At 38.8% G+C, this 26,500-nt stretch overlaps 2 protein-coding genes across 7 annotated transcripts in view; one reads left to right on the top strand and one right to left on the bottom strand.

Moving 5' to 3' along the window:
• Mctp (multiple C2 domain and transmembrane region protein) overlaps positions 1–21,919 on the top strand; it is a 71,704-nt gene extending 49,785 nt beyond the window's left edge. For 2 of the 6 annotated variants that reach the window (XM_070122578.1, XM_070122575.1), the window contains exons 2-15: positions 6,027–7,163; positions 7,708–7,859; positions 9,141–9,299; positions 9,679–9,865; positions 10,144–10,340; positions 10,575–10,700; positions 10,894–10,981; positions 11,451–11,596; positions 12,208–12,337; positions 12,730–12,819; positions 13,641–13,772; positions 17,396–17,502; positions 17,905–18,112; positions 18,507–21,919. In XM_070122578.1, the coding sequence (XP_069978679.1) occupies positions 6,090–7,163; positions 7,708–7,859; positions 9,141–9,299; positions 9,679–9,865; positions 10,144–10,340; positions 10,575–10,700; positions 10,894–10,981; positions 11,451–11,596; positions 12,208–12,337; positions 12,730–12,819; positions 13,641–13,772; positions 17,396–17,502; positions 17,905–18,112; positions 18,507–18,587 (2,877 nt within the window). In that variant the 5' untranslated portion in view covers positions 6,027–6,089 and the 3' untranslated portion in view covers positions 18,588–21,919. The remainder of the gene's footprint in view (positions 1–6,026; positions 7,164–7,707; positions 7,860–9,140; positions 9,300–9,678; positions 9,866–10,143; positions 10,341–10,574; positions 10,701–10,893; positions 10,982–11,450; positions 11,597–12,207; positions 12,338–12,729; positions 12,820–13,640; positions 13,773–17,395; positions 17,503–17,904; positions 18,113–18,506) is intronic. The other 4 variants (XM_070122579.1, XM_070122576.1, XM_070122577.1 and 1 more) reach the window with 4 other exon arrangements.
• LOC113824984 (mitochondrial mRNA pseudouridine synthase RPUSD3) overlaps positions 21,911–26,500 on the bottom strand; it is a 7,330-nt gene continuing 2,740 nt past the window's right edge. The window contains exons 4-8 of the mRNA XM_027377766.2: positions 25,862–26,063; positions 24,213–24,408; positions 23,965–24,081; positions 22,937–23,095; positions 21,911–22,354 (exon numbers count right to left, since the gene is read on the bottom strand). Coding sequence (XP_027233567.2) covers positions 22,121–22,354; positions 22,937–23,095; positions 23,965–24,081; positions 24,213–24,408; positions 25,862–26,063 — 908 coding nt within the window. The 3' untranslated portion in view covers positions 21,911–22,120. The remainder of the gene's footprint in view (positions 22,355–22,936; positions 23,096–23,964; positions 24,082–24,212; positions 24,409–25,861; positions 26,064–26,500) is intronic.

The following is a 26,500-nucleotide window of genomic DNA, read 5'->3' as shown; positions in this document are numbered from 1 at the left end:
ATTTTCCTTCATTTCTGTTTGATTGCGTTCGTGATTGAGGAAATGAAAATCAGCATTTCTGTGGTATTTTTAGACAAAGAAGAAGGTATGACTGACATTACATTTTTTTTCTCTCTCTCTTTTTTTATCTATTATGTTGGTAATACTATTTGGTGTCATGTTTACCGGTGAGCTTATTATGATGGATGTTGTTAAGGGTTGGGGGAGTAAGATTTATGGACGGATGTTGTTCGGAATTAAGAAATATCGGCTGTACTTTTTTTTTTTCTCCCATCTCCCCCTTTTTTCCTCCCTACCTGCTCTCTGCCTCCTCTCCTTCCCCTTCTTCCCCTCCCTCCATTCTTCTCCCCACTCCCCCATTCTCCCTCTCTACCCCTAGTCCCCCCCACCCCTTCCTCCCTCTCCTCCCCCCTCCCCTTCTCCCTTCCTCTCTCTCCCTCCGTCCCTCCCTACCTCTCCCTCCCTCCCCTCTCCTGTCCCTCTCCCTCCCTTCCTCCCCTCTCCCCTCCCTCCCTCTCCCTCCCTCTCTTCCACCCCCTTTCCTCTCCCTTCCCCCTCCCCTTCCTCCCTACCTCTCCCCCCCACCCCCTTCCTCACCCTCCCTCTCCTCCCCTTTCCCCTCCCTCCCTTCCTCCCCTCTCCCTCCCTCCCTCTCCTCCCTCTCTCCACCCTTCCTCTCCCTTCCCCCTCCCCCCTTTCCTCCTACCTCTCCCCCCACCCCCTTCCTCACCCTCCCTCTCCTCCCCTTTCCCCTCCCTCCCCTTCCTCACCCTCCCCTCCCCTTCCTCCCACCCCTCCTCTCCCTCTCCTCCCACCCCTTCCCCCCCTCTCTCCTCCCCTCCCTCCCTCCGTAACGCATGGCCCTGTCTCTCCTCCCCAACATAATGCCCAATCTCGGGGCGGAGTGAGGCTGGTGTCATGCCCGAGGGAGACATATCGCAGCAGTCGGGGAAGCGAAGAGAGGCGAAGGAAGTGGTACTCGAGGGAAAGGGGGAAGAGGGAGGCGGAGGGGTGGTGGGGAGGAGCGGTAAGGAGGGGGGAGGGAGGGGGGGAAAAGGGAGGGAGGGGGGGGCCAGGGGGGACGAGGGAGGGGCGGTGGGGAGGCGGGGGGGAAGAGGGAGGGGCGGTAGGGAGGAGGGAGGGAGGGGGGGAAGAGGGAAGGGCGTTGGGGCGGAGCGGTGGGGGGAAAGGGAGGGGGACGAGGGAGTAGCGGTAAGGAGGAGGGGGGGAGGCAGGAGGGGGAGCGAGGGATGGGGGGCAAAGGGGAGGTATGGAGGGTGTACTAAGGCTGTCCTCACTTGTGGTTTGGAGTCGAGGTTGGGGGGAGTTGGGTTGGGTTTGGTGGGGGAGGGGGGGTCTTGGTTGGGGAGGGTTCTCTATTGGTTACTCATTTTTTCTTTCTTCCTTCTGTCGTTCCTTCTTTTTTGTCTTTATTTTTCTTCTCTCTCTCACCACCACCACCATCAGTTGATAATAATATTTAAAAAAATATATATATGTATATATATATATATACATATATATATATATATATATATATATATATATATATATATATATATATATATATATATATATATATAATCCTTTCCCATCCCTCTCTCCTCTCTCATCCATCCACCCATGTATCCATTCAAGGATCTCTCTCCCTCTTACCCATCCTTTCCTATTTCTCCCCACCCTCCCCTCCTTCCCCTCCCTCCTCCCTCCCTCCTTCCCCCCTTGCCCTCCTTCCCCTCCTTCTTTCCTTCCCTCCCTCTCCCTCCCTCCCTCCCCACTCTCTCCTCTCTCCCTCCTCCCTCCCTTTCCCTCCCTCCACCTCCCCCTCCTCCCTCTCCCCCTCCCCTCTCCCTCCCTCCCTCCCACTTCCCCTTCCCCCTCCCTCCCTCCCCCCTTCCATTAACCCTCTTCCCAACCCGGCCTCACGCGTGTAAGACAGATACAAAGGCAACCCCTAAGACCGGCAATAAATGGTGTACGTGCTTCCCCTTCCGCCCTTCCCTCATCACTAAGGTACTCAGTCGCGGGGGACTTAAGGGGAGAGCTCCGAACCCTAGCTGGCCGAGGAACCTTTTCCTTGAAGCTTTCCCCTTTCCCGGTTCCCTCGTTTGGTTCGTGTTATTAGGTTGTGGCGTCGCTAATTATCTGTCTGGAGGAGGGAGAAGGGAAGAGAGAGATAGGAAGGGGAAGATGGGAGAGAGGGATAGGGATAGAGAGAGAAAGGGGGGGAGAAGGAAGGAAGGAAAGAGAAGGGGGGTGGGAGACTAAGAGAGAGAGAGAGAGAGGGAATAAGATAATATTTGATGGTCAGTGTTTTATATATTTCTCCCTCTCCCACTCTCCCTCTCCCTCTCCCTCTCCCTCTCCCTCTCCCTCTCCCTCCCCCTCCCTCCACCCCCTCTCTGTCTGTCTGTTTCTCTCTCTCTCACTCTTTCTCTATCTCTCTTTCTCTCTCACTCTTTCTCTCTCTCTCTTTCTCTCCCTCCCTCCCTCCCTCCCTCCCTCCCTCCCTCCCTCCCTCCCTCCCTCCCTCTCTCCTCCTCTCTCCTCCTCTTTCCCCCTCTCTCCCTCTCTCTCCCTCTCTCCCTCTCTCCCTCTCTCTCCCTCTCTCTCTCTCTCCCTCTCGGAAAGTGACAGCAAGAGTGAGCAAATGACAGCTTCCAACTTTGCTCCTTGACAAGTCGCAAGGAAGGAAAACGTAGATTTTAACGAGGTCATGAAAAGTCTCGCTCCACCTTAGCGTCGCTTTTGAATGAGATGCTTGTAAAGTTTTTAATTTTTTCCTTTTTTTTCTATTTTGTCTTTTAACTTTTTTTGGGGGGGGAGGGAGGGGGAGGGGTTACACCGTTCTAAATTTTTAGGTTTGTCGTTCATAAGTCGAAAAAGGTTTAGGTTTGTCTCCCCAGAGTTCTAATAGTTTTAAGTTTGTTTCCCTCACGTTCCTATAGGTTTATCTGTCACGTTACTATTATTTATAAATCTGTCGCGTTACTATTACGAGATCATAGGGTAAATCAGGCCAGTTAGAAGTATGTGCGTAGTATTTATTTTATTTGTGTTTATGTATTTTGTTTTGGCACGTCGCTCATTTATCGTGACATTTTTTATGAATTAGATGGATTTCTGTTTGTTTAATTGCGCGGAATCGTAGGCGCAGTGGGATGTGTCATCATAATTATCGTTGTTTACTGGTCTTCATTTTTTCTTTTCTTGTCTTTTTTTTTAGTGTCTTTCTTTTTTCCTTCTTTCTATCTTTTTCTTTCTTGTCTTTCTCTTTCCCTCTCTTCCTTTTTCTTTCCCTCCTCTCATTCCTATCGCCTACTTTCGCCTTCTTTCTCTCTCTTCCCCTCTTTCTCTCTCTTCCCCTCTTTCTCTCTCTTCCCCTCTTTCTCTCTCTTCCCCCTTTCTCTCTCTTCCCCTCTTTCTCTCTCTTCCCCTCTTTCTCTCTCTTCCCCCTTTCTCTCTCTTCCCCCTTTCTCTCTCTTCCCCTCTTTCTCTCTCTTCCCCTCTTCCTCTTTTCCTCTCTCTTCCTCACCCCTCTGGTCCCTTTCCCATTCTCCCCCTCTCCCCTCTCCCTCCCCCCCCACTCCCCCTCCAAGAAAATAAATTTGCATACACAGTGTGGCTTTACCCAGACAACGTGTGTGACCACTGCCTTTAATTCGAACTCACTACTGTCTTATACTTCTATTATAAGATTTTTTTTTTAATGAATTTTTCATATACATGTACAATGTACGCTGTGTTATTTTTTGCAAGTTCATATTTTTTCCTCTTGTTTGTTGTTTACCGGATATGTTTACGTAATACTGTGGCATTGCGACGCTAACCTGCTTACACGAACGCGACGGAGAGAGAGTCAAAGATAAATAAATAAATGAATGAATAAAAGATGATAATAAAAACTGCCTGGTATCCCATGCTATTATGCTACATTTCTGACGTCACACACTTATTTGCATACGAATTGCACCAAGGGTAACTGTTTGTGTTGTTGTTGGTGTTGTAGAGGTGCTGGGGGTGTTTACGTAATACGGGTGACATTGTTGTGCTAACCTGCTAACACGAACGCGATGGGAAAAAAACTGCGGGTCGTTTATGCTATATTTCTGACGTCACACACTTATTTGCATACGAATTGTATCAAGGGTAACTATCTGTGTTGTTGTTGTGTGGCTTATGTCGACCAAGGGTACATTGATGTCCATATATATTTTTTTTTGTGTGTGTATCACGTTTCCTTGTTGTTGTTGTTTGTCGCGTTCGAGTTTGAATGTTTAAAATTGGCGGGAAATATGATTTAAAACTCGTCAATTTCGCCTGCTTTTGCGGATTATTTCAAGCTCTTAATCTTCTTACCTTTTATAGAGTAAGTGGATTGGAAACTTTTAAGTTAGGCTTTGAGTTAGTGCGAGACTTATTAAAGAGAAACTTCATAGTTGGTACTTTCCGAGGGAGGGGAGAGGGGGGGAGGGGTATTGCCAGATTTAGCGAAGTTCCCCCCTCTCACAGCCAACTCTCGCAAGAAAAGAAAACGGTTTCGTACCCGATGCCCATACCTTCCTGTCCTACATCTCGGACTTTTCTGGGTCACTATAATGAACTGCCTTCTATTTTTTTTTCCTAATTAGAATGGGTTTACACGTTCAAGGTCCCAGGTGTTTGTGACAGTGTGGTGACAACGACCTTTTTTTAGCACTTTACAAGGTCATTACCGCGTGGTAGGGTAGTTATGTTAATTAGATGAAGATTTGGTATGTTGTCAGATTGGCGAGGTTCTTTTATCAGAGTGCGTGAAATTATTTTAGTGATTTCGAGCCGTGACGTTAATAAAACCGTTTTGTCACAGATACGCTTACAAAATATTACATTTATTTTTTTTCGAAAGAGAATTCACATTTCCATGAACATCAATCATCACGATTTACAGTTTTATTTTTTTTATGTTGTGAAACGCTCGAGAGAAAAGAAAAATGAGGAAATTTTTGAGCGTTTAAAGAAAAGTTAACATGTTGACCTCTCTGTCGATATTAAACACTGCCGATATTAAATTCCATTTTGATATCGGCATTTTCGCTTTTGTTTTTAACCCCGCCAGTCATACAACATGATATTGCAAATTCTCTTAACGTGTTCTATGATGCTTATATTTTGGCGAGAATGTTTGCATATAGGATGTGCGTGCAAATGTAGTTATGTATATATTCATGTGTGCGCGCCGCCCCGTTTTGCTCTTAAGTCAAAATTTATGTTTACTGTTTTAAATTTATGTTGGTAATTTGGACAAGTGAATCAGCGCATTATTCACTTTTGTCGCATTGTATTTTTAATGCAAGTTTGATGCGATTTGTGTTGTGTTTATGCGAATAAACGTTTGTTTACATTTTCTCGTCTTAATTCATGTTTTGTTTATGCGAAAAAAAACGTTTGTTTACATTTTCTCGTCTTAATTCATGTTTTGTTTATGCGAGAAAAAAAAAACGTTTGTTTACATCCACGTCTTAACACTGTCTCATACTCCCTCCTCTCATGTTTTTGCTTTTCATTTTATTTTATGGAATCGTTCATATTTTTTTTTCAAATAAGGGAGACCATGTTAAAGGGTAAATGAGAATGAGGTGGAAGGAAACGGGAATTTTCTATTTTTCAATTCCAGTACCTGTTTTCCTTGATATTTATTTGCCTTGTGGATTATAGTCTACATCGGACCATTTGTCTTTATCTGACTATGGGGTAAGAGACTGATTCCATTGATTACTGTAAAATTATCGTTTAAACGTGTCCTCTTCCATTTCGAAGCGGGGGGGGGGGGTGCGTGTTTGGGGCGGGGGGGAGAGGTGCGTGTGCGTGCGTGTGTTTTGCGATTTCGATTTTTTCTTGGTGTGATGGAAAACTGCAAGCGGTATTTCCCTTCGATGTGTGATCCTGTGGCGCTGGAAAACAGAGCAATTTATGTCCCTGCAAATACGCCGAAAGTGTAGTGATGAGAAGTGATTTAGTCACCCCAATGTTTTGGCAATCCTCAGCTTCTACATGAAGAGACTGAGTTCAGGAGCCATCATGTTATCACGAACACAGAGGATGTGACCATGACGAGCGAGGGCGTGAGCGCGTCGCCGCCGCGCGATGGCGTCGGGCACGGCACTCTGCAGGTGACCATCAGCGAGCCCCTCAGCCCCCTCAAGCCCCTGCGGAAGAAGGACTCGGGCTCCCCTGAGCTGAGGAGCAGCAGTCCCCTGGGCCTGCACAAGCTCGGGAAGAAGGACCGAGTCGGGGGCTCCTTCGCCAAGGCCTTCAGGAAGGTCTTCAGGAGCCGCACGCCCTCCCCGAGCACCGAGGACCGGGAGGAGGACGGCGGCTCGGAGGTGGGAGAGGAGTTCAAGTGCGACCTGTCGAGCGACTCCGACGGCCATGACAGCCACCGCCTCCTCCTGCGGTCCCCGCGGGCAACCGAGAGCCAGGACTCGGTGGAGAGGCACGACCTGGCCGGCATGCTGCTCAACAGCCATGCCGTCACGACCTCCAACGAGGAGTTCATGTGCGAGTCGCCCAAGGAGTTTCTGTCGGTGAACAGCCCGGTCATGGGGAAGTCGCAGACGTATTCCGTGCTGTCCGAGGCGCTGCACCATGCCTTCGTGGAGGGCATGATATGCACGGGGACGGAGGACATCAGCGTGGTGACCTCCAGCGAGGAGCTGCAGTGCCAGGGCAGCAAGAGCGAGAACGACACGGAGCACAGTCGCTCCATCGACTACTCCTTCTCGTCCACGAAGACGTGCAGCTACATTTCCTCCGAGGAGTACGACGTGCACAGGAGGGATTCCGAGGCGCCCCTGACCAAGCGCTCCCTGCTGGTGCCCTCGGTGTCCCTCCGCTCGAGCAGCTACTCGGACCACTCCGACGGCGGCACCGACGACGACAGCAGCTCGCAGCACAGTCGGGACGAGCGGCAGGACTCGGCCTCGCTGCCCCACTCCGACCACAAGCTCTTCTTCGGCCACTTCTTCTCGTCGTCGCGCCGCTCCTCCATGGTGCCTCACGCAGAGGAGCACAAGGCGGAGGCCGCCGGCCAGGCGAAGCACAAAGACAATCCCACGGGGAACCCTGGCGAGCACGGCAAGAGCCACAAAACGCTGGGGGACACTCTCAGCAAAGTGGCCGAAGTAAGTTGGAGGCCCTGTCTGATGGCCAACAATGGCGGTGATTACGACCGCTGCTGCCTTGATTGCTCTCCTATTTATGGTGTGTGTGTGCGCGCACGCTCACACACACACACACACACACACACACACACACACACACACACACACACACACACACACACACACACACACACACACACAAATTAATGGTTTATTTATATAAATACAAATATTTTGTCAGGCATTAGAGTAAAAGTTGGTATTATCATCCACATTATTTCAACCTGTGGTCATTATTTAGCAAAATCAAATGTACAGTTCATATGTCTTTATTTACTCCTTTAATATAGAGTGGTAAGTAGGTTTTTTCCATGTTTAAATCAATATTGATTAAGACATGAATCTTTCCTCTCCTTTCTGCTCTTCACCTCTCCTTCCTCTGCCTCTAACTTTTTGCCTTGTAATTATCAAATCATTCAACACTTTTACAAGCTTAAGCAGCAACCTATTTAACACCCACGCAATTCCCACAAAATCTTCACATATGACCTTCTTTCCCACACAGTATTTGCAACGCGGAGGTTCGAGACTGGCCGAGCAGCAACGTCGCCTTAAGAGTCAGATATGGAGTTCCGTGGTTACTATCGTCCTGGTTGAAGGCAAAGAGCTCCTTCCTATGGATCCTGACGGCACTTCGGATCCCTATGTGAAATTCAGGTGAGGATGCGAGTGGCCATTATGGTACATTAGTTTTTAGCATTTATTACTGTTTTTTAATTTATATTCTTTGATTATTTTGCATTTATTTTTCTAGCACTTTTAGAATTTTTTTGTTTTGTTTTCATATGTAACACATGAATTTGTAAGTGTACTGGCAATAATGGAAAAAATTCTTTGGACAAAGTGCAGAAATACTTTTCGGACTTTTAAGATGCTAATTAAGTATGATTTAATCAGATATGTAAACCTTCAGACTGTTACATAGTTTATAATCGCTTCTCCTCCTCTTCCTCGTGTTCTTTGTTATTTGAAGGTTTTTCTTACGACCATTCAAAGTATTGCTGAATATAGTTGCAGCTTCACTTTAGTTTTTAATGTGAGATTTTAATGCAATTTATTCCTCTCTCTCTCTCTTCTTTTTCTTTTTCTTTTTCCTTTTTTTTGTGTGCGTTCCAGCTGCATATTACAGCAACATCTTCAGTGATAAATTATCCTAAAATGTTAAATGCTTGTACATTCTTAACTATTTTGCATTAGTATTTTTTTTTTATAAATCTATTCTGATGTATTTTTATTTTTCAGAACCTTGTTTTTGTATTAACATTATTACTCGCATCATCATCAATCATCATTAGTCATCATCATCATCAGTCATCATCATCAATCATCAGTCATCATCATCATCATCATCATCATCAATCATCAGTCATCATCATCATCATCATCATCATCATCGTTAGCATCACCAATATCAGTCACCATCATCATAGTCAGTCATCATCGTCAATCATCATCATCATCATCGTTATCATCACCAATATCAGTCACCATCATCATAGTCAGTCATCATCGTCATCATCAATCATTAGTGAGCAGTTTGTAGGATGATATTTTTACTGCTTTTAATTTTTCATTTTATTTCGTAAAAGTATTATGGCACTTCATAAATCCACTATATATGATAGAATATGACATTCACCTTTTTTCCTAGATATTTTAGATATATTATGAAGCATGAATGGCCTCTTGCAGTTTATTTTATGTATCGTTATTAATTATTTAATTTTATGGTTTTATTTGTCTCAGATAAATAATACTCGTTTATTTAGCATGTTTGATTTACGGAGCTGGTGCTTGCGTTTATGATTATGGTTAAAGGAAAGGAAAAAACCACCTTTTACCACAAATAACTATGCTTTTTTTCTAAAGTTCAATCTCTTGCATAGCGTGAGACATTTACCATTACTATTTTTTTTTTTTTGCTCCCAAATTTCCTAGGCTTGGCAATGAGAAATACAAGAGCAAGGTGGAGATGCACACGCTAACTCCGAAGTGGCTGGAGCAATTTGATTTCCACCTTTTTGAGGATCAGAGCCAGCTCTTGGAACTGACTGTGTGGGATAAAGATGTTCGGAGTAAAGACGATTTCATGGGAAGGTAAGATTTTGGCTGTGTGGCTTGTCTGTCTGGGGTCTGTAACTCCCATGTGTTGGATGTCTGTATCTCCGTTTGTTTCTTTTTATCTCTCACTTGTTCTGTAATCTATTTTACATGTACAGGTACATGTACATCTGTATTTGTATGTTTAAGCATGTATGTGCACTGTACATATGTACATGTGTAAATGTGCAAATGCAAGGAATGAGTGAGTGAATGTGTGAGAAAGAGATGATGAGTGACAGCATGTGTGAGAGAAAATATCAGAGTTGCAAAAGACAAGTGAAGAAAGAATTGAGTGACAGGTAGTCAGTCTCTTTACATAACATTACGTATCATATATTTTCCAAAAGCTTAGAATCATATGTTTTCACAACAGATGCACGCTGGACTTGACACAGTACGAGCGTGAGAAGACCCACCACATTTGGGCAGAATTAGAAAAGGGAGCCGGCTCCATATTCCTCCTCCTCACAATTTCTGGAACGACTTCTTCTGAAACCATATCAGACCTTCATTCATACCAGGAGAATCCCAGAGAATTGGATAATGTTTCCAAGAGATATGTAAGTATATATGTGTATATATATGTGTATATATATATATATATATATATATATATATATATATATATATATATATATATATATATATATATATATATATATATATATATATATATATAATTTATATATATAATTTTTTTCTTCTTTCTTTTCTTTTTTTTTTTTTAAGTAGAAAAGGATATAATTTTAGATATATGTGATGATGTATGTATTGTATTTATGGAGGACACATTTAGCAAATCGTCTTTTTTCACATGGTTTATTCTTTGCCCTTCTAGGCCTTAACAAGATCTCTTCACAACCTGAAAGACATTGGTCACCTGCGGGTCAAGGTGTATCGGGCGCAGGGCTTGGCAGCAGCAGACATAGGCGGCAAAAGTGACCCATTTTGTGTCTTGGAACTTTGCAATGCGAGACTTCAGACACAGACTGAGTACAAGACACTCTCCCCCACATGGAATAAGATTTTCACCTTGTTAGTATTTCATTTCTGATGATTTATATAGGCCCAAAGAAGCAGTAAATGTTTATTGAATTTGGTGTTGAAAAAAGACATTGGAGCTATTTTGTTATATTAGTAAAAGTATTCGTAATATTGAAAAGAAATCTTTTATCTTTCCATTTGTATAACCACTCATTACAAATTGAGTCACTGTATTTCATACTCATGTTGATAAATTCTAATTACCTAATTTCCCTAATTTTTCAGCAATGTTAAAGATATCCATAATGTTTTGGATGTCACAGTCTATGATGAAGACAGAGACCACAAGGTTGAGTTTCTAGGGAAGGTCGTCATTCCTTTACTACGGATGAAGAATGGCGAGAAGAAATGGTAAATATTTGTTCTTTGTGCTTATATTTCCTTTTCTTTTCTTACTGTTTTCACAAGACAATGATCATGATGTTTGCCTTTCATATTCATTTCACCTTTGATATATTGTGATTTAAAATGTTTGCTTAAATTTTGAAATTATTATTCCATGTATGTAGTTCATTTTATAATCTCTTTTGTTTTCCAAAAATAGGTATCCGTTGAAGGATAAAAAGCTACGTGCTCGTGCAAAGGGGAATAATCCGGAGATTCTGCTAGAGTGTTCTGTTGAATGGAATCCAGTATGTATTTGATGTCGTATTTAGGAGAAAAAGTAACCATTTGAAATATAGATTTAATAGAAAAATGATATGTGGAATCAGACCAAAGTTGTGATGTGAATGAAGCTTCAAAACCAGGAATATTACCTAAAGGGTGGATTTAAGTGGGAAGAAAGTGGGATGACTGGTGAAAGAACTGGGCTGAACAGGGGAAAAAATTCGTATTGAGTTGAAAAGGAAGTTGGTTGAGTAGGGAAGAAAGTAGCATATCCCTTATCTGGTCCTATAAGCTGGAATTCAGATCGCATTTGACATATTTTCTGAATGAGAAGTATAAAACTAATAAACCATAGACCATAACTTTATCCTGAGTTCTTCCACTTTCATCAGAATTAGCTTTGAACATCATATATAAGAGTAGAAACACACCAGTAACTTTTTTTTTTTTTTTCAATGGTTAAATAAAGTCAACCTGTTCTCTGCACTCCAGGTCCGTGCTGCCATCCGAACTTTCACTCCAAGAGAGGAGAAGTACATGCAGACGGAACAGAAATTCAAGCGCCAAGTATTTATCAAAAATGTCAATCGCCTTAAGTCTTCCATCATGGATTTCTATGAGTTAGGGAAATTTATCAAGTAAGTTCTTTATTGGAGCATTTTGATAATGAAAGATGAGTTTATCTCACTTTCCCTCCTGATTTCTGTTTCTCTCTCTTCCTCTTTCTTTATGTCTCCCCCTTGCCTAACTTTTCTCCTTTACATCCTCCTCCCTCCTCTTCTTCCTCCACATCCTCCTCCCTCCTCATCCTCATCCTCATCCTCCCTCCTCTTCCTCCTCCTCATCCTCCCTCCTCATCCTTATCCTTATCCTCCTCCTTATCCTCCTCCTTTCTCCTCCTCCTCCTCCCTCCTCATCCTTCCTCCTTCTTCCTCCTCCTCCCTCTTCATCCTTCCTTCTCTGCCCTCTTCATCCCTCCTCCTCCTCCTCTTCCCTCCTCTCTCCTACTCCCTCCTCAATCCTCTCTTCACCCTCCTGCTCCTCCTCCACCTCCACCTCCCCTTCCCCTTCCCCCCCTCCTCTCACCACCTCTTCCTCCTCCTTCCTCTCCTGTGTCTCTCTCATCTCTATCAAGTCTCATATTAGTTTGCAATTCTGTAACACATTGTTATCATACCTCCATGCGTGTAGTTAGATTAATTAACAGCATATTTTGACAAAGTCTCTAACCTGATATTCCTTTCAACAGATCATGCTGGGAGTGGGAATCACCTGTTCGGAGCATCATAGCATTCATATTATTCATGGTCATAACATACTACTTCGAGGTCTACATGCTGCCAATCCTCCTGCTTATGCTCTTCCTCAGAAACTACATTGTAAGGGTTTTAAAGTTGTTTGGTTAATCCAAATTTTATGCTTATTTTGTATGAATGAATTCTTTCGATACAGTACAACATTCAGTTTATGGATTTATGTTTGAATTAGTATTTTTGTTGAGATATTGAGAAAAAATACTGTAAGTGACAATTGTGTGCATGTATGCATAGACACACACTTATAATGTATAGCAATGCATACATGTATATCTATTTATGCATGCAATACCATTGTTTATGGATCTGTTTATTTGTAATTTTGTATGTGCTAATGCATTTTTTAAAGAATTTCAGAAACATGTGAAAACTGAATTTACAATGATTAGAAGTATTTGTTGGTGATATTATATTTCAACAATGCTCATTTATTTTTTCACGTCCCCCTTTAACAGGTAATCTCTATAGTTGGTAGTATGCATCGAGAAGAAGAGAGTGAACTGTCTGGAGATGAGGAGGAAGTTGATGATGATGATAAGGATAAGGTAGATGAATTATAGATATGAGGCGAATTTTGCATGCTTCTATTTGTATCTTTGTAGGTTGATTAGTTCAGTAGATCCAAAGCCAAAACACAGTTTGGCGTTAATATAAGAGTGTAAATGCATTTGTCCGTAGTTTCTAAACTTTATATTTATTTTACTGAGTAGAATTTAGGATAATGTTTATTGTTTTTAGATAGGCTTATGTGCCTTTTATTGCATGTTATAGAGAATAGTCAATAGAAGTATGTTCTTTTGTTTCTCTGTTTTTGTCTCTTTGTTAAATTGATTCATATTACAGCTAAAATTGGTGATTGGTCTCCTGTCTGAAAATTAAAATTCACTGTTACCACAAGGGATAGGCTATCCACTTTCCACCAAGATTTAATGAAGAATCTATCATTTGATTTTATATATGAATTCCTTTATCATACAAGCAAAAAAACATCTCAGATGTGGTAATAGACAAGAGCTGATGATTTAAGGTGGAAATCTTCATTTCTACATCTTGATTTCTTGATTGCTATTTTTGATCAAATATTGGTAAATGATTTATTTCTTCTAATCTCTGAATATTTGTACATTTTTTATTAACTATACTTTTATTTTTTAACTGGTTTACTCTAGATAGTACTTTGTACAGAAGTGTTTGGTCTTTTCCCCAGTTTTAATGTGTGTTGTTTTGTGTTTTATTAATAATTCTTTGGTTGCTATTTTTTCCGCTTTGTGTGATATAGCAGTAGTGCTGCTGTAATGTGTTCTTAATTGTTTTAATTTTTTTTTCGCACATTATGGATATACTTTACCTTTAAGTGTTTTTACAGCATGACACATCGATTATCACCCTTTTCATATATACCTGGCTGTTTTTCCAGAATATGAGCGTAGAGGTAAGAAAAACAGAGAGTCGTAAGGAATGTGGAATTAATGCATCCCCTAATGACCTCAAAAGTAAGGTGAGGGAGAGAGAACTAACCTGTAACTAACGCGTGGAAGCTTTTTGGGATCCAAGTGGTGCTTCTTTGGAATGCACTTCAATGCTTGCTTGCATTTTCGCTTCTTAACCCTGACTTGTGGATAACTCTGGTTTGTGGTGTATGGTAAGCAAATGGATTGATGGCAACCCAGTATTTCAGTCTGAACAGAACGAGTTGCGGATTAAAGCAGTAATTTTGAAGTATAGTAGAATGCCTATTTCAGAATTACCATATATTACCTATCTTGGATGTCTTACTACTTCCCTGTTTTTTCCGTATCTATTTCATTAACACGGTAAAGGTTGATTTTATTTATACACAAAGGATTTTATGGGTGACTAATATGTATTACAAGATGGATTTATTTCTTGGAAAAAGGGATCTTAATGCTTGACTAATGTGTGTTAAATGCAAAATAGGAATCATATTTCCACACACTTGCACAGGCACACGCATACACACACGCACACACACGATAAACCGTAAGCATGCATACCCTCAAGCACAAGCACCATGCAGGTATACACACTCACACTTCTCCAATAAAGCAAAACACACACTCAAACTCACTTGCACTCTCACTCTCATTCTCACTCTCACCCTCACTCTCACCCTCACTCTCACATGCACACACACACACACACACACAAACACACACACACAAACACACACACACACACACACACACACAAACAAACACACGCACACAAACAAACACACGCACACAAACAAACACACGCACAAACAAATAAACACACACACAAACAAACACGCAAACAAACAAACAAACACACACACACAAACAAAAACACACACACAGACAAACACACACACACACAAACACACACATGCACACAAACAAAAAAGCACACACATCCACAAACACACACATGCACACACACACACACACACACACGAACACACACGAACACACACGAACACACACACACACACACACACACACACACACACACACACACACACACACACACACACACACACACACACACACACACACACACACACACACACACACACACATACACATACACATACTCACTCACTCACTCACTCACTCACCTATACTTGCACATACACAATGTTTAATCAGAATATAATCCTATTTTGTAAAAAAAATATATATATATTAAAAAGATTTGTTAATTGATTTTACTCTAATATTCAAAAGATGCTAGAATGGCCTTGGTTCTTTTCTTAATTCTTGTGAAAACTTTTTTCTGACTTTAGTTCTTTAATTTAGAATAAGGATGAGTGAGAGTTTGGGAGAATGTGAGGAGGAGGGAAAGAGTGAGGAAGAACAAGAACAAGAATAAGAGAGAGAAAATGAGTGTGACAGAAGGAAGGAAGATAGAGAGAGAGAGATAGAGAGAGAGAGATAGAGAGAGAGAGATAGAGAGAGAGAGATAGAGAGAGAGAGAGGAGAGAGAGAGATAGAGAGAGAGAGAAGAGAGAGAGAGAGATAGAGAGAGAGAGATAGATAGAGAGAGAGAGAGATAGAGAGAGAGAAATAGAGAGAGAGAGAGAGAGAGAGAGAGAGATAGGGAGGGTGTAATACAAGAAAATGCAAGTGTGAATGAGACTGTAAGTATGAGAGAGAGAGAGAGCAATGAGAGAAGTAGCCTGAGGAATTAAGAAGAAACAAAGTGAAAGAGGAGATAGGGATCATTTGTATATTTGCTTCAATGTCTCGAAATGAGAGAGCGAGATCACCAAAAAGCCGAAGTGAAAGAAGAGCAAGAGAGAAGCTCAAGCACGCAAATGTAGTGGAAGAGAGCTAAGTGAGAGCTTGTGAGAGTGAGAAGGTATGCAAATATGGATGAGTGTGAGTGTATTGTGGAATGTACAGTGTGAGGGTGAGAGTGAGAGAGGGAAATAGGGACAGGAGAGAAGCAGAAAGAAAGTAAAGAAGAAAAAAAAAGAGAGCGACAGTGTTTATATTTGTGTGTATGGTACAGTGCAAATGTACAACTGGATATTGACAGAAAGTGTGAATCACTGACTGATGGTGAGAGTTTTGTACCGAATACTTAATAGCCAACACAAGACTAACGACTGACCATGGATTATAAACATTAATTGACAAATAGACTCATTCACTATGGGGCAAGCTTGGATGCGTGAATTTAATGTACATTTAATACATTTTGGCTTATAATAAATGGAGAGAGCATTTGGTATGGGGAGCTAAAAACGCAATATTTTTAAACAGTTGATTTGCAGTTAATAATGGAATTTGCATTATGATGATACGTGATTGAATGCCACATGGAAATGATTGCAGGCGTCATAAAACTTTGATTGTATAGATAAAAAGATTTGCGCATGATTTTAATTTTTTATGATTATTTATTATGTTTTTTGACAAATATTGATTAATTGAATATTCAAGATTTATAGATGTAAAGGATGTTTTTATTTTAATTTGTTTGATATGATTTTGAATTCAGTATGTTGTGTAATGTTCACCATAAATTAGAATAGATAAGGATATGAACCGTATTCATGTTGATAGATGTAGAAAAGGTATGAATGAGAATGAATACCTTCGCAATATAAGAGATGTAGTTGACTGGTTTTGAATATTTCTTCATCAGAAATACATGTCTTTCTGATGGAGATATATTCGAAACCGGTCAAATACATCTCTTGTATTGTGAAGGTATTCATTTTCATTCATACGTTTTCTACATAGATAAAGGTATGCAGACATCGTTATCGTACATATACATTTATTTATTTTAGTATTCATTCCATTTGTTTACAGAAAAATATTGTAGAGTAAAATTTTATTTAGTTTATTTTGGGTAGTTGTATTTTTGTGCATTTTAAATAGTTCATTCCGATCATGCGGTACATTCTTGCCCCTTCCTCCTCCCGTATCTGACTATCGGACCTTTAAGTATTGGCAATAAACCTGGTAAAGATAGTTGTAAAATTAGACGGCAATACTGCCACCTCAACGATTGGAATCCGCCGTGAGCCCCTAACCCAAAAGCACCAGGAAAGAGGTGCTTGGATCCCGCGGTCTCGGCAAACTTCCCCAACCCAGGAGTCGCACCTTTTATACCCCACTGAAGAAATGTGCAAGACAACGGGAGATCTGAAAGATTACAGCATTGCATTGCATTGCTTCTTTCAGTTCCCACTGTATGAAAACAAAGTTAAGTCACACAAGTCCCAATCAGAAGTCAACTTGTATGTGGTCTTCTGACTTGTATGTCATTCTTAGACATCTTCCCATCGTATAGATACATCATTAATCTGTGGTGACAAAATTAGAGCCAACATAGATTTCTCTATATGTAATTTGTTTGGTAGGAAAGAATGTAGGTTCTAGATGTCACAAGTATTAAGAATTTAGTATAGCTTTCATGGTATTCCAGGTGAGGGTTATCTAAGAATTTTAATTGGAATTGTAGTTGGAAATTGGTTGCACATTTAGCAATTTTACTTTTTTCTCTCTCTTTGATAATTGAACTGAAAGAAGGGTAAACATAATTTGCAGTTTATACAGTATTAGATTACTGTAAATGTTTTAAAAAATATTTAACTGTGAATTACAAGAATACTAATATTTTCAGGAAGAAAAGAAAACTCTCAAGGAAAGATTGCAAGTTATACAAGAGGTTACTCAAACAGTTCAAAATGCCATAGGTTATATTGCTTCCATCTTTGAAAGCTGCAAAAAGTAAGTTCATTATAGACCACATTGTTAATGAAGACCTTTAATATGGTATTAATGTTATTTTAATAAGTTTACTGCATTAAAAAAAAGGAATATTACTATAAGGTATCTATTACAAGAATACATAGAAATGTAAAAGAACATTTTAATAAACAAAGTGTGTTGTGTGTATCTTCTTGGTGATGGTGACGGCTATATCTGTGAAGACGTAACAGCCTATGATGTTTAAATATGTCGTGACTCACAGCAGGTGGGCTGGCTGTTCACAGCTTAGGCCTAGGCACAAAGTCTAGACTGTTGTTTAATGTTACCTCACAAACAAAGCTGGCCCCATCACTATAGTTATATATACCAGCTTTCATTATGTTTTTTATGAGTATTAATATTACTTTTTTACCCTAACAGCACATTCAACTTTTCGGTGCCATTCTTGTCGTGGTTGCTGATCATGGTGTTGATGGTGGGCTCAGTAGTTCTCTACTATATTCCTGTTCGTTACCTTGTTATGATGTGGGGCGTCAACAAGTTTTCCCGCAAACTGTTACGTCCACACTCTATGGTTAACAACGAGGTTTTAGACTTCCTCTCTAGAGTGCCAGATGATGAATTATTGGTAAGAGTCCAAGAGGAGTCCATTGTTAACGTTTTCAACTCTGAAATGTTTTTGCATGGTGGAAGTAAGAGTTAATTTTGTAAGTATTCCTACGAGAAAGGTTGATATCTTTGTAGCAGTTTAAAGTTTCTTTTCTTTACAAAAATATTTAGAATCATTTTGGACAGAAGTTGATTATTTTTATATCACTGATAATACCTAGAATAATTAAAGTGCTATAAAGTAATTTCTTGAATACGCCACCTCCTCTACATTTGACATTCCATATTCCAAGGAATTAAAGACCTTATATATTAGATTAATGTGTATTTTATGTAATAGAAATATGCTATATTATATTTCATTGACTAAATTCTTTAGTATTTTCTCATAATAAACCTATTTTGACTTCCAGCGGGATTGCCGTGAGTTACGCCCAATACCTCAAAGTCACGACGAGAAGAGAAGAGACCAGAGGAAAAAGAAGGTGGCGTAGTTCCCTGTATCAGGGACAGAGGATATATAAAGTACTTTTTTTCAGGAAAGTAAAAACAAAAGTTGTGGCGTATCTTCACCACAGAGATGCTGGTTTTCTCTTGAAGTAAAATGAATGAATAATCAAATATCAAGATGATTGAAAGCAGTGACAATTCCTTTCACTTTAGCGACCCTTTAAATATCTAGGACACTGTTCAAATATCATTACATACTAGATAGAGCAAATGATGTGAGAGATTTTTAAAAATCAAATTAGTCATGGCAGTAGCTGAATCATGTAGGGAAAGCATTTAATCACAGCATCATCATGTTGAGACATAGAGCTGGAATATTTCCAGAGCAACTGCCAGATCTGTTAGAAAACTAGGTCTTTTTTCAAGAATTACAGCTATTGTGTACAAGAGAATTTCTAGGCTAGAATCCAAACATTCTTATAGAATCTGTTGTCATCAGCATGAAAAGAATCCAAGGCATGTGCATTTGTATGATTGTATTTAAACTGTTGTTGTTGTTGTTGTTGAGAGTCTTTCATACGTCTTTGTATTGCCATTTTCGTAAAAGTTTTTGCAGAGATTTGTAGGAAATAATTTTACAGTGACAATTGAATGATACTTAATTGTGAAGAAAACTATTGACTGATTTTCTCTCAACTTATGTATTTTCAGTGTCTGCATAATATGCATATCTTGTTATTCAAATTTCATGAATAATATATCAACTTTAAGCATGATAAGCAGCATAAGTCCCATATTGAAATATACCTTGGATTTCTCTCTAGTTTAAAACTTGTTGCCAGGTACATGGGGAACTAGTCTGTAAATAAGCCATTTGTAAAGATTTTAGAAGTAGATTTCATTACATTTAATTTTTTTGTTTCCATTTTTTTAGAGGATTAAGAAGTATCGTTTTTTATACATTTTGAGGGATTGAAATTACCCCAAAGGTGTCCCTCTCTCCTAAGATAATTCTGACAAATAATTATCCCCACAAATCAACTCTTGAAACTATTAATTATTATTACAGGTAGATGTGAGGGGGGGCTCATATGTATGTAAATGTCAGACATAAAAATACAAATTTACACATGCACAAAAAAAGGATTTTTGGTGATTCTACATAGAAGCAGAGCACATTTTACTGACTTGTTGAATCTGCCGGTTTTAATTACTATATTTTATGTATATATGTATACACTTTGCCCCCAAGTGGTGCTCTTATATTATTCACATTCCTAGCCATTGATCATATTTTGTTCTGTCAATAAATGTGTTGCCCTAATTTTGTATCGAAATTGCTTACACTAATTATCATCCAGACATCCACACAATTTGAGAGTTAAAGAGCTTCTGTCTCGTGCAGTGTCCTTGTGCAGCAAAGATTTACTACATATTTCCTCCTGTTTTAAAAGAAATTTCTGTATGTAAGGCATAATGCACAGATATGCACAGCGTATACCCAAGAAGTTTTGGATGGTGTTGTGGAATTATGAATAATAGCACATGGTCTGTTAATACCTAACGGTGTCTGATGGTTTACACACGTGGGAAAGGATATTTGACTTTTGTTTTATAATAAATTAAACACTTAGCCAACACATGTGGCAAACTAATCTAATCACCAGTATTTTATCTTGTAAATTATGTGTAGGTATAAGGAATACCATGTGATTGAACAAATAGGGTATAACAAACAGTAAAAGAGCACAGTTGCATCCAAATACAGCATTTACATGTTAGTGTATTTGTTTGACTGATCTAGTCAGTGTAAAATATTATTTTCATACTACAGTGTGGTTTAAGTTACAGTATTTATAGTCACTATCCTATGGCATTGTTTTTATCGAAGTTGGGTTTAGTGTACTATTGATTGAAAACAAGAGTTGGATAAAAGATATTTGAGTATCATATCCAGCATCAGAAACCTTGTTAGTAACTCTGGTGAGGGGATTGCGTGTTATAGCATAATCTTTTTTATAATAAAATTTCAGTGTTGTCAGTTTGACATATTTACCTGTGATACACAAGGTTGTTAGGGCTTCAGGTGCATTTCTTTTCATATTTATCAGTAAAATATTAAACTTGAAATTCTGTATAGTTTTGGTAAAATGAAAGCCCATTATTGACCAAGAAAAATATGAAATAAGTGATAAGTTTTCAGTTACAAACTTGAATTTCTTCCCAGAGTAAAATGTATATTGACCTGTGACTAGTAATGAGTAATATCTTACTCTTATAGCTAGATAATGGATTTAATAAAGATAGTTCATATTTTTACTTTCACACTGTAAATTCAGGTAAAAAGTGGCCCCATGTTTAGTAAAATGCATTAATACTTCTTTAAAGAAAGATTTGTTTAGAGAGATTCAGTTTGTAACTGGAAATAATATTGTTGGTTTGATCTGATATTTCAGTTAGAATTTCAAATTATCTGTATGGAACTTTCTCATTTGTACATGATATATATATCTATTCCGCCAAATGATTAGGTGTGATAGTTTATTTTCCGCGTTAAAATGAAAGCAAAAGGCATGAAACGAAAGGGTTTGTCTACTTCTACAGTAGGAGCTTGTGATTTGTGAAGTAAGAGAAGAGATGATATGATTCATATAAAGGTGGCAGTATTGTAAAGTAAAGTGAAGGATTATAACTGTGGCATTAAATTAAATTGTATGTTTTTTGTAAACTCTACATGCTTAACAAAAATATTTGCATAACATGATATAGTAAAAACCGTAAACTGATGTGAAGTCCCGGTGGAAAAAAAGTATTCAGTGAGAAAAAACAAATTGTATATTCAATAACTAATGCTCTTCCTATTTATTAAATTGCCATAGGGTTAGAAATTTTATCAATATATGTACAAGCATTTTGAAGAGCTAAGGTACTTCACTGAAAATGCTATGTCTCTATATGGGTATCATATTCCAACAATTCTATAATACAGTCAGGCCCTCTGTTTTCTCTCTTCCTTCCTTAGTATCCATGGGCTTGTGAGCTTCATAATACGGAAAATAAAATACAAGCAAAAATAACGTAAATTGACCACCCACCATACACTGAACGCTAAAAAGTGTCATAAAAGGATCTTTCTTGAGACTGATGAATAAATATTATTGAAAATTATTGGGAAGCATTGAAGTGCAACTAACAACCCATGGATTACTCTTGTGCATGACTTCCTCCACTGTGTTGTCCTCACTCCATCCATGCGGTGATATGATACGTGTTTGTCTGTTCGTTAACACCGATACCAATTGGTGCCACTGATAATAAACAGTTGTTTCATGTTCTATTTGATTATCTTAAACTTTAAATAAATATCTTTTATATGTATATTGTTTTATTTCCTAAGATTCGTATTTACATTTATACATATATATTCAAATAAAATAGCAAGTTATGAAATTAAAAAATTCTTTTTATGCATACTGTTTTATGCTTTCAAAGGTTCTTATTTACATTTATACATTCATATTGAAACAAAAAATCTACTTCTATAATAATAAATATACAATCTCTAAAATTTATTGTACTATCGTGAACTCTCCTCTGCAATGTCCTGTTCACCTTCCTCATCTGCAGCCATGAGTCCAAGTTGTCTACACGTCCACATAAAATGGTCAGGTGGAGGAGCGGTAATGACCAGGTCGGACTTGTTCTTTTCAAAGCGGCTGAGTTTTATTTTTGAGAGGTGCAAGTGGCAAGGTATCATCTCTACTGCTTTGTCGGGCAGATTCAACCTTAAGAAAGTATCATCTGGTAAAGTCTGCAAATAAGAAAAGAAAAATAATAGTAATATAAAATAAAATTTATCATTGTTTCTAAAAACATAAAAAGGTAAACCAGTGCCTTGTACCTAAATAAGACAAGCTATTGGAATTTTCAAGTACTAAAGTTTAACAAACAATTTTTTTTTTGGAATAACAGTAAAAGAAAAAAAATTGTCAGGCAATGTCTGTACAGGAACAATTAGTATATCAAAACTACTTGGAATATGAAAGCAAAACTTGAATGTGGTCTGCAATGCAAAACAAAATTTTCATAATAAAATTATCTCATAACAAATTGACTTGTAACTATGTTAGGTATTTTCATGCTTTTCAAAATAATGTTTGCGATCTGTGAGTAACCATAGTTGCTCTGGATGTAAACAAACAATATATTTTCATTTTTTCTCAAAAGGTTAATTTTCTTAATTAAGAAATATTCTTTTGGAGCATTTTGCAGCCAGACATGGAATCTTTATTGTCATTCTCAACAAGAAAGGCAGCAACAATGTACAAATTAGAAATTATACACGGCTCAGTCAAAAGGTTAATACTTTAAAAGAATGGCACAAAAGTCTTACCTGTGGGACATACGATGTGAGATTCTGTTCACCAACAAGCACCTTTTTGCCTGCAACTGTTTTTACTCTACCCCCATAAAGATGGTCACCTAAGATTGGGCTGTAACTATACGCTAGCCATACTCTCAGGAAATGGTTCTTGGTGATATGAACATTAACCTGTTAAGAATAAAAAAAAATAAGATTAAATTCTTGTACTGATGAAAGACAAATTCATTAACTGAGGCAAAATGTACCAAAACTCTTTTACGAGTAAATTACAGTACAGTCTACCATACAAACCAGCTTTTTGGTTAACCTCTACAATCCGGATGACGAGCATCTCATGAAAAATTTGGCTTGAGGGGTTGGTGACTTACTGTCATGAGAATTTTGTCTGAAAGCTTGGGTTGACAGGCCTTTGCACTATTCTCTTTGGTAAACAAGTGTGGAATGTGCCATCTGTGAGCCATGGCTGGAAAAGCACCAGCTCCAGGGTAGACACTATTTCCATACTCATGATCTTATTTCTGCTCGCCAAAAATGGTGGCACAGGTTGTATTGCAGAAAACTGAATATTGCAAAAAAGTTTAGAATGACACTAATAACATGTTATTTATCATCATCATTACTGCACTGAGTTAGGGACTACCTAAAGAGAGGATATGGAGTCTGTTCATGGAAAAGTCTATTATCATCTGGATAAAGCAAATCAAATGACACAGACATTGGAAAATGTTAAACGAGCTGAAAACACTTATGCTGTAAATGAGAAATTAACATTCCAAAGGGCAGGGAGTCTTATCACTGCCTTCAATCTACATACTCAACAGAGTGGCCACTGAAGTAAGCCTAATGCCCGTATTTTGGACCACGTGCAAGCAGTAAGCATCCGGATCCAACTATTACTACATTAAAGCATTCTTCAATTAATTCAAGAAATGAATGTTCTAAATTCTATAACAATAAAAGATTAAAGTAAGAATTAACACTTCACAATATAATACAATGGATATTCTTGCAGTTCTACAATAAATAACGAGTCTTACCTCAACAAGGGACATGTCTGATTCTTTACTGAACACTTTTGTTACATGTTCTACAACGGCCAGTTTCACTTTCCCGCTTTTGATGTCACCTTTAGCATACTCTTTCTTAATCACTGGCTAAAAAGAAAAAATGTAGAATTAGAAAAGTTATGGAAATCATTTCTATTAGCAAGCTATACATTTCCTTACATAAGTGTCCAAAATTTGCGGTACTCAAAATACGCAAATAATAACACTGAAACCCTTACCATATGCCCTGTGTTCGGAACATGCTCTAGGCCAAAGGGAACCCTCTTCGCAACAGCCACGGGTCTTGGCATTCCACACGTTACAGCCCAGTAGGTCAATGGAGGCTGCTGTAAGGCTTGCGACGACCTAAAACACTTCTTGACCTTTTCTGTGACATTGGGATCGGTACTCAGGAGAATTAGGCCACTGCTCCACCTACGAAGGGGAAAAGTCAATCAACATTTGAAGCAGTACTGTCACATGGTAGGGCAAATATTTAGTAAATTTCACTTTCGGTATATAAATGCCATCTCCTCAAGCACTGAGCTTATAGGGAATAAATATGGGGGAAAGAAGTAAAAAAAAATATTATGAGGCTGATAAAGAAGAATTGGGGAGAGAGAAATAAAGAAAAGTGACTATGAGAAAGAAAAGAGAAAGAAAAATTATGAGAAAGAACAAAAAATAGAAAAAACAAAGAAAAGACAGACAGACAGACAGACAGACAGACAGACAGACAGACAGACAGACAGACAGAGAGAGACAGAGAGAGAGACAGAGAGAGAGAGAGACAGAGAGAGAGAGAGAGAGAGAGAGAGAGAGAGAGAGAGAGAGAGAGAGAGAGAGAGAGAGAGAGTGAGTGAGTGAGTGAGTGAGTGAGTGAGTGAGTGAGTGAGTGAGTGAGTGAGTGAGTGAGTGAGTGAGTGAGTGAGTGAGTGAGTGAGTGAGTGAGTGAGTGAGTGAGTGAGTGAGTGAAAGAGCGAGCGAGCGAGCGAGTGAGAGAAAGAGAGAGCAAGAGCAAAAGAAAGGAAGAAAAGTGAAAAAAAGGAAAGAAAAGAGAAAGAAAAAAAAGAAAAGAGAAAGAAAGAAAACAGAGAGAGGCAGGAAGGGAGAGGGGCAGGACACAGACAGGCAAACAGAGATGGACACAGACAGACAATCAGACACACGGAGACAGACTGAGGATAGAGGCAGATAGCAGAGATGGATAGAGCCCGCAGCAAGACAGAGAAACAGAGAGTCAAAATCTAAGGAATAAAATACAGCATAGCCACAGTAAGAACAGGATACTACAGCTTGGTATCTGAAGCCAACAAGAACTGCTTCCAGATTAAGCATTTTGTTTTTTGCTTCTTCTAAGGCAGGATCTATGATTATCATTATTTATTTATACATCAACATGTGATTTTATTTCCTTTTATCTGAGCATGACATTTAATCTGCTTTTTTGCTCAGTAGTAAAAAGAAGAATGAAAGGAAATTAAAGAAAAAGAAAGAAAGAAAAAGAAAAAGAAAGAAAGAAAAAGAAAAAGAAAAAGAAAGAAAAGAAAAGAAAAGAAAAGAAAAGAAAAGAAAAGAAAAGAAAAGAAAAGAAAAGAAAAGAAAAGAAAAGAAAAGAAAAGAAAAGAAAAGAAAAGAATAGAATAGAATAGAATAGAAAAGAAAAGAAAAGAAAAGAAAAGAAAAGAAAAGAAAAGAAAAGAAAAGAAAAGAAAAGAAAAGAAAAGAAAAGAAAAGAAAAGAAAAGAAAAGAAAAGAAAAGAAAAAGGAAAAGAAAAAGAAAAAGAAAAAGAAAAGGAAAAGGAAAAGGAAAAGAAAAAGAAAAAGAAAAAGAAAAAGAAAAAGAAAAAGAAAAAGAAAAGAAAAAAAACTCAAAATAAGGGCTAACCTCTCAGTTGATTTAACCACTTCAAGATGATCCACATTATACAGCTCCTTCAAAATAGGAATGGTCCTGTTTATCGAAGGCACGTTGTCCGGCACTCCCCCGCTGGCCAAAGTCTGAACAATGGTCCGGCTCTCTTCTTTGGGCGCCTCATAATGGCCCACTTGAGGGATGCCATATGGTTTACACAAGGTAATAAGTCCACCTGAAAAGTAAAGTTAACAAAATGAAATGTAATATAAAAGAAAAATGAAAAAGAAAGAAAGAAAACTGTGTTACACAAGATAAGTAGCCAAAATTCAGGGCGACATCTGCCCAAAAGGTATGGTATTTTTCCCTTTCATACTCTGTCATTCACATAAAAACAATAATGTTCCTTTCTAACTTCTTCTAGTGCTAAGATAAGCTACTTGAGCTAATGTTTTACCCCTCTACACCTGGAATCTGGTAGCACCTCACCTTGCGAGAAAATATCTGTAAGTTAAAGAAACAAGGATGCTGACCCACACTGATAAAACCTCAGTATTAGAAAATGTTTGCATGCTTGGGTAAAACTTGAAACTTCCTTTGAACTTGTCAAAATGAAATAAGCCCTTTTGGGAATGCTGAAGATTTTTCCCTGATTTGTCCAGTGAAAGATAA

Source organism: Penaeus vannamei, chromosome 6, assembly GCF_042767895.1.
Source record: "Penaeus vannamei isolate JL-2024 chromosome 6, ASM4276789v1, whole genome shotgun sequence".
In the NCBI taxonomy this organism is placed as follows: Eukaryota; Metazoa; Arthropoda; class Malacostraca; order Decapoda; family Penaeidae; genus Penaeus; species Penaeus vannamei.
This window is presented reverse-complemented; position numbering and strand designations above follow the sequence as displayed.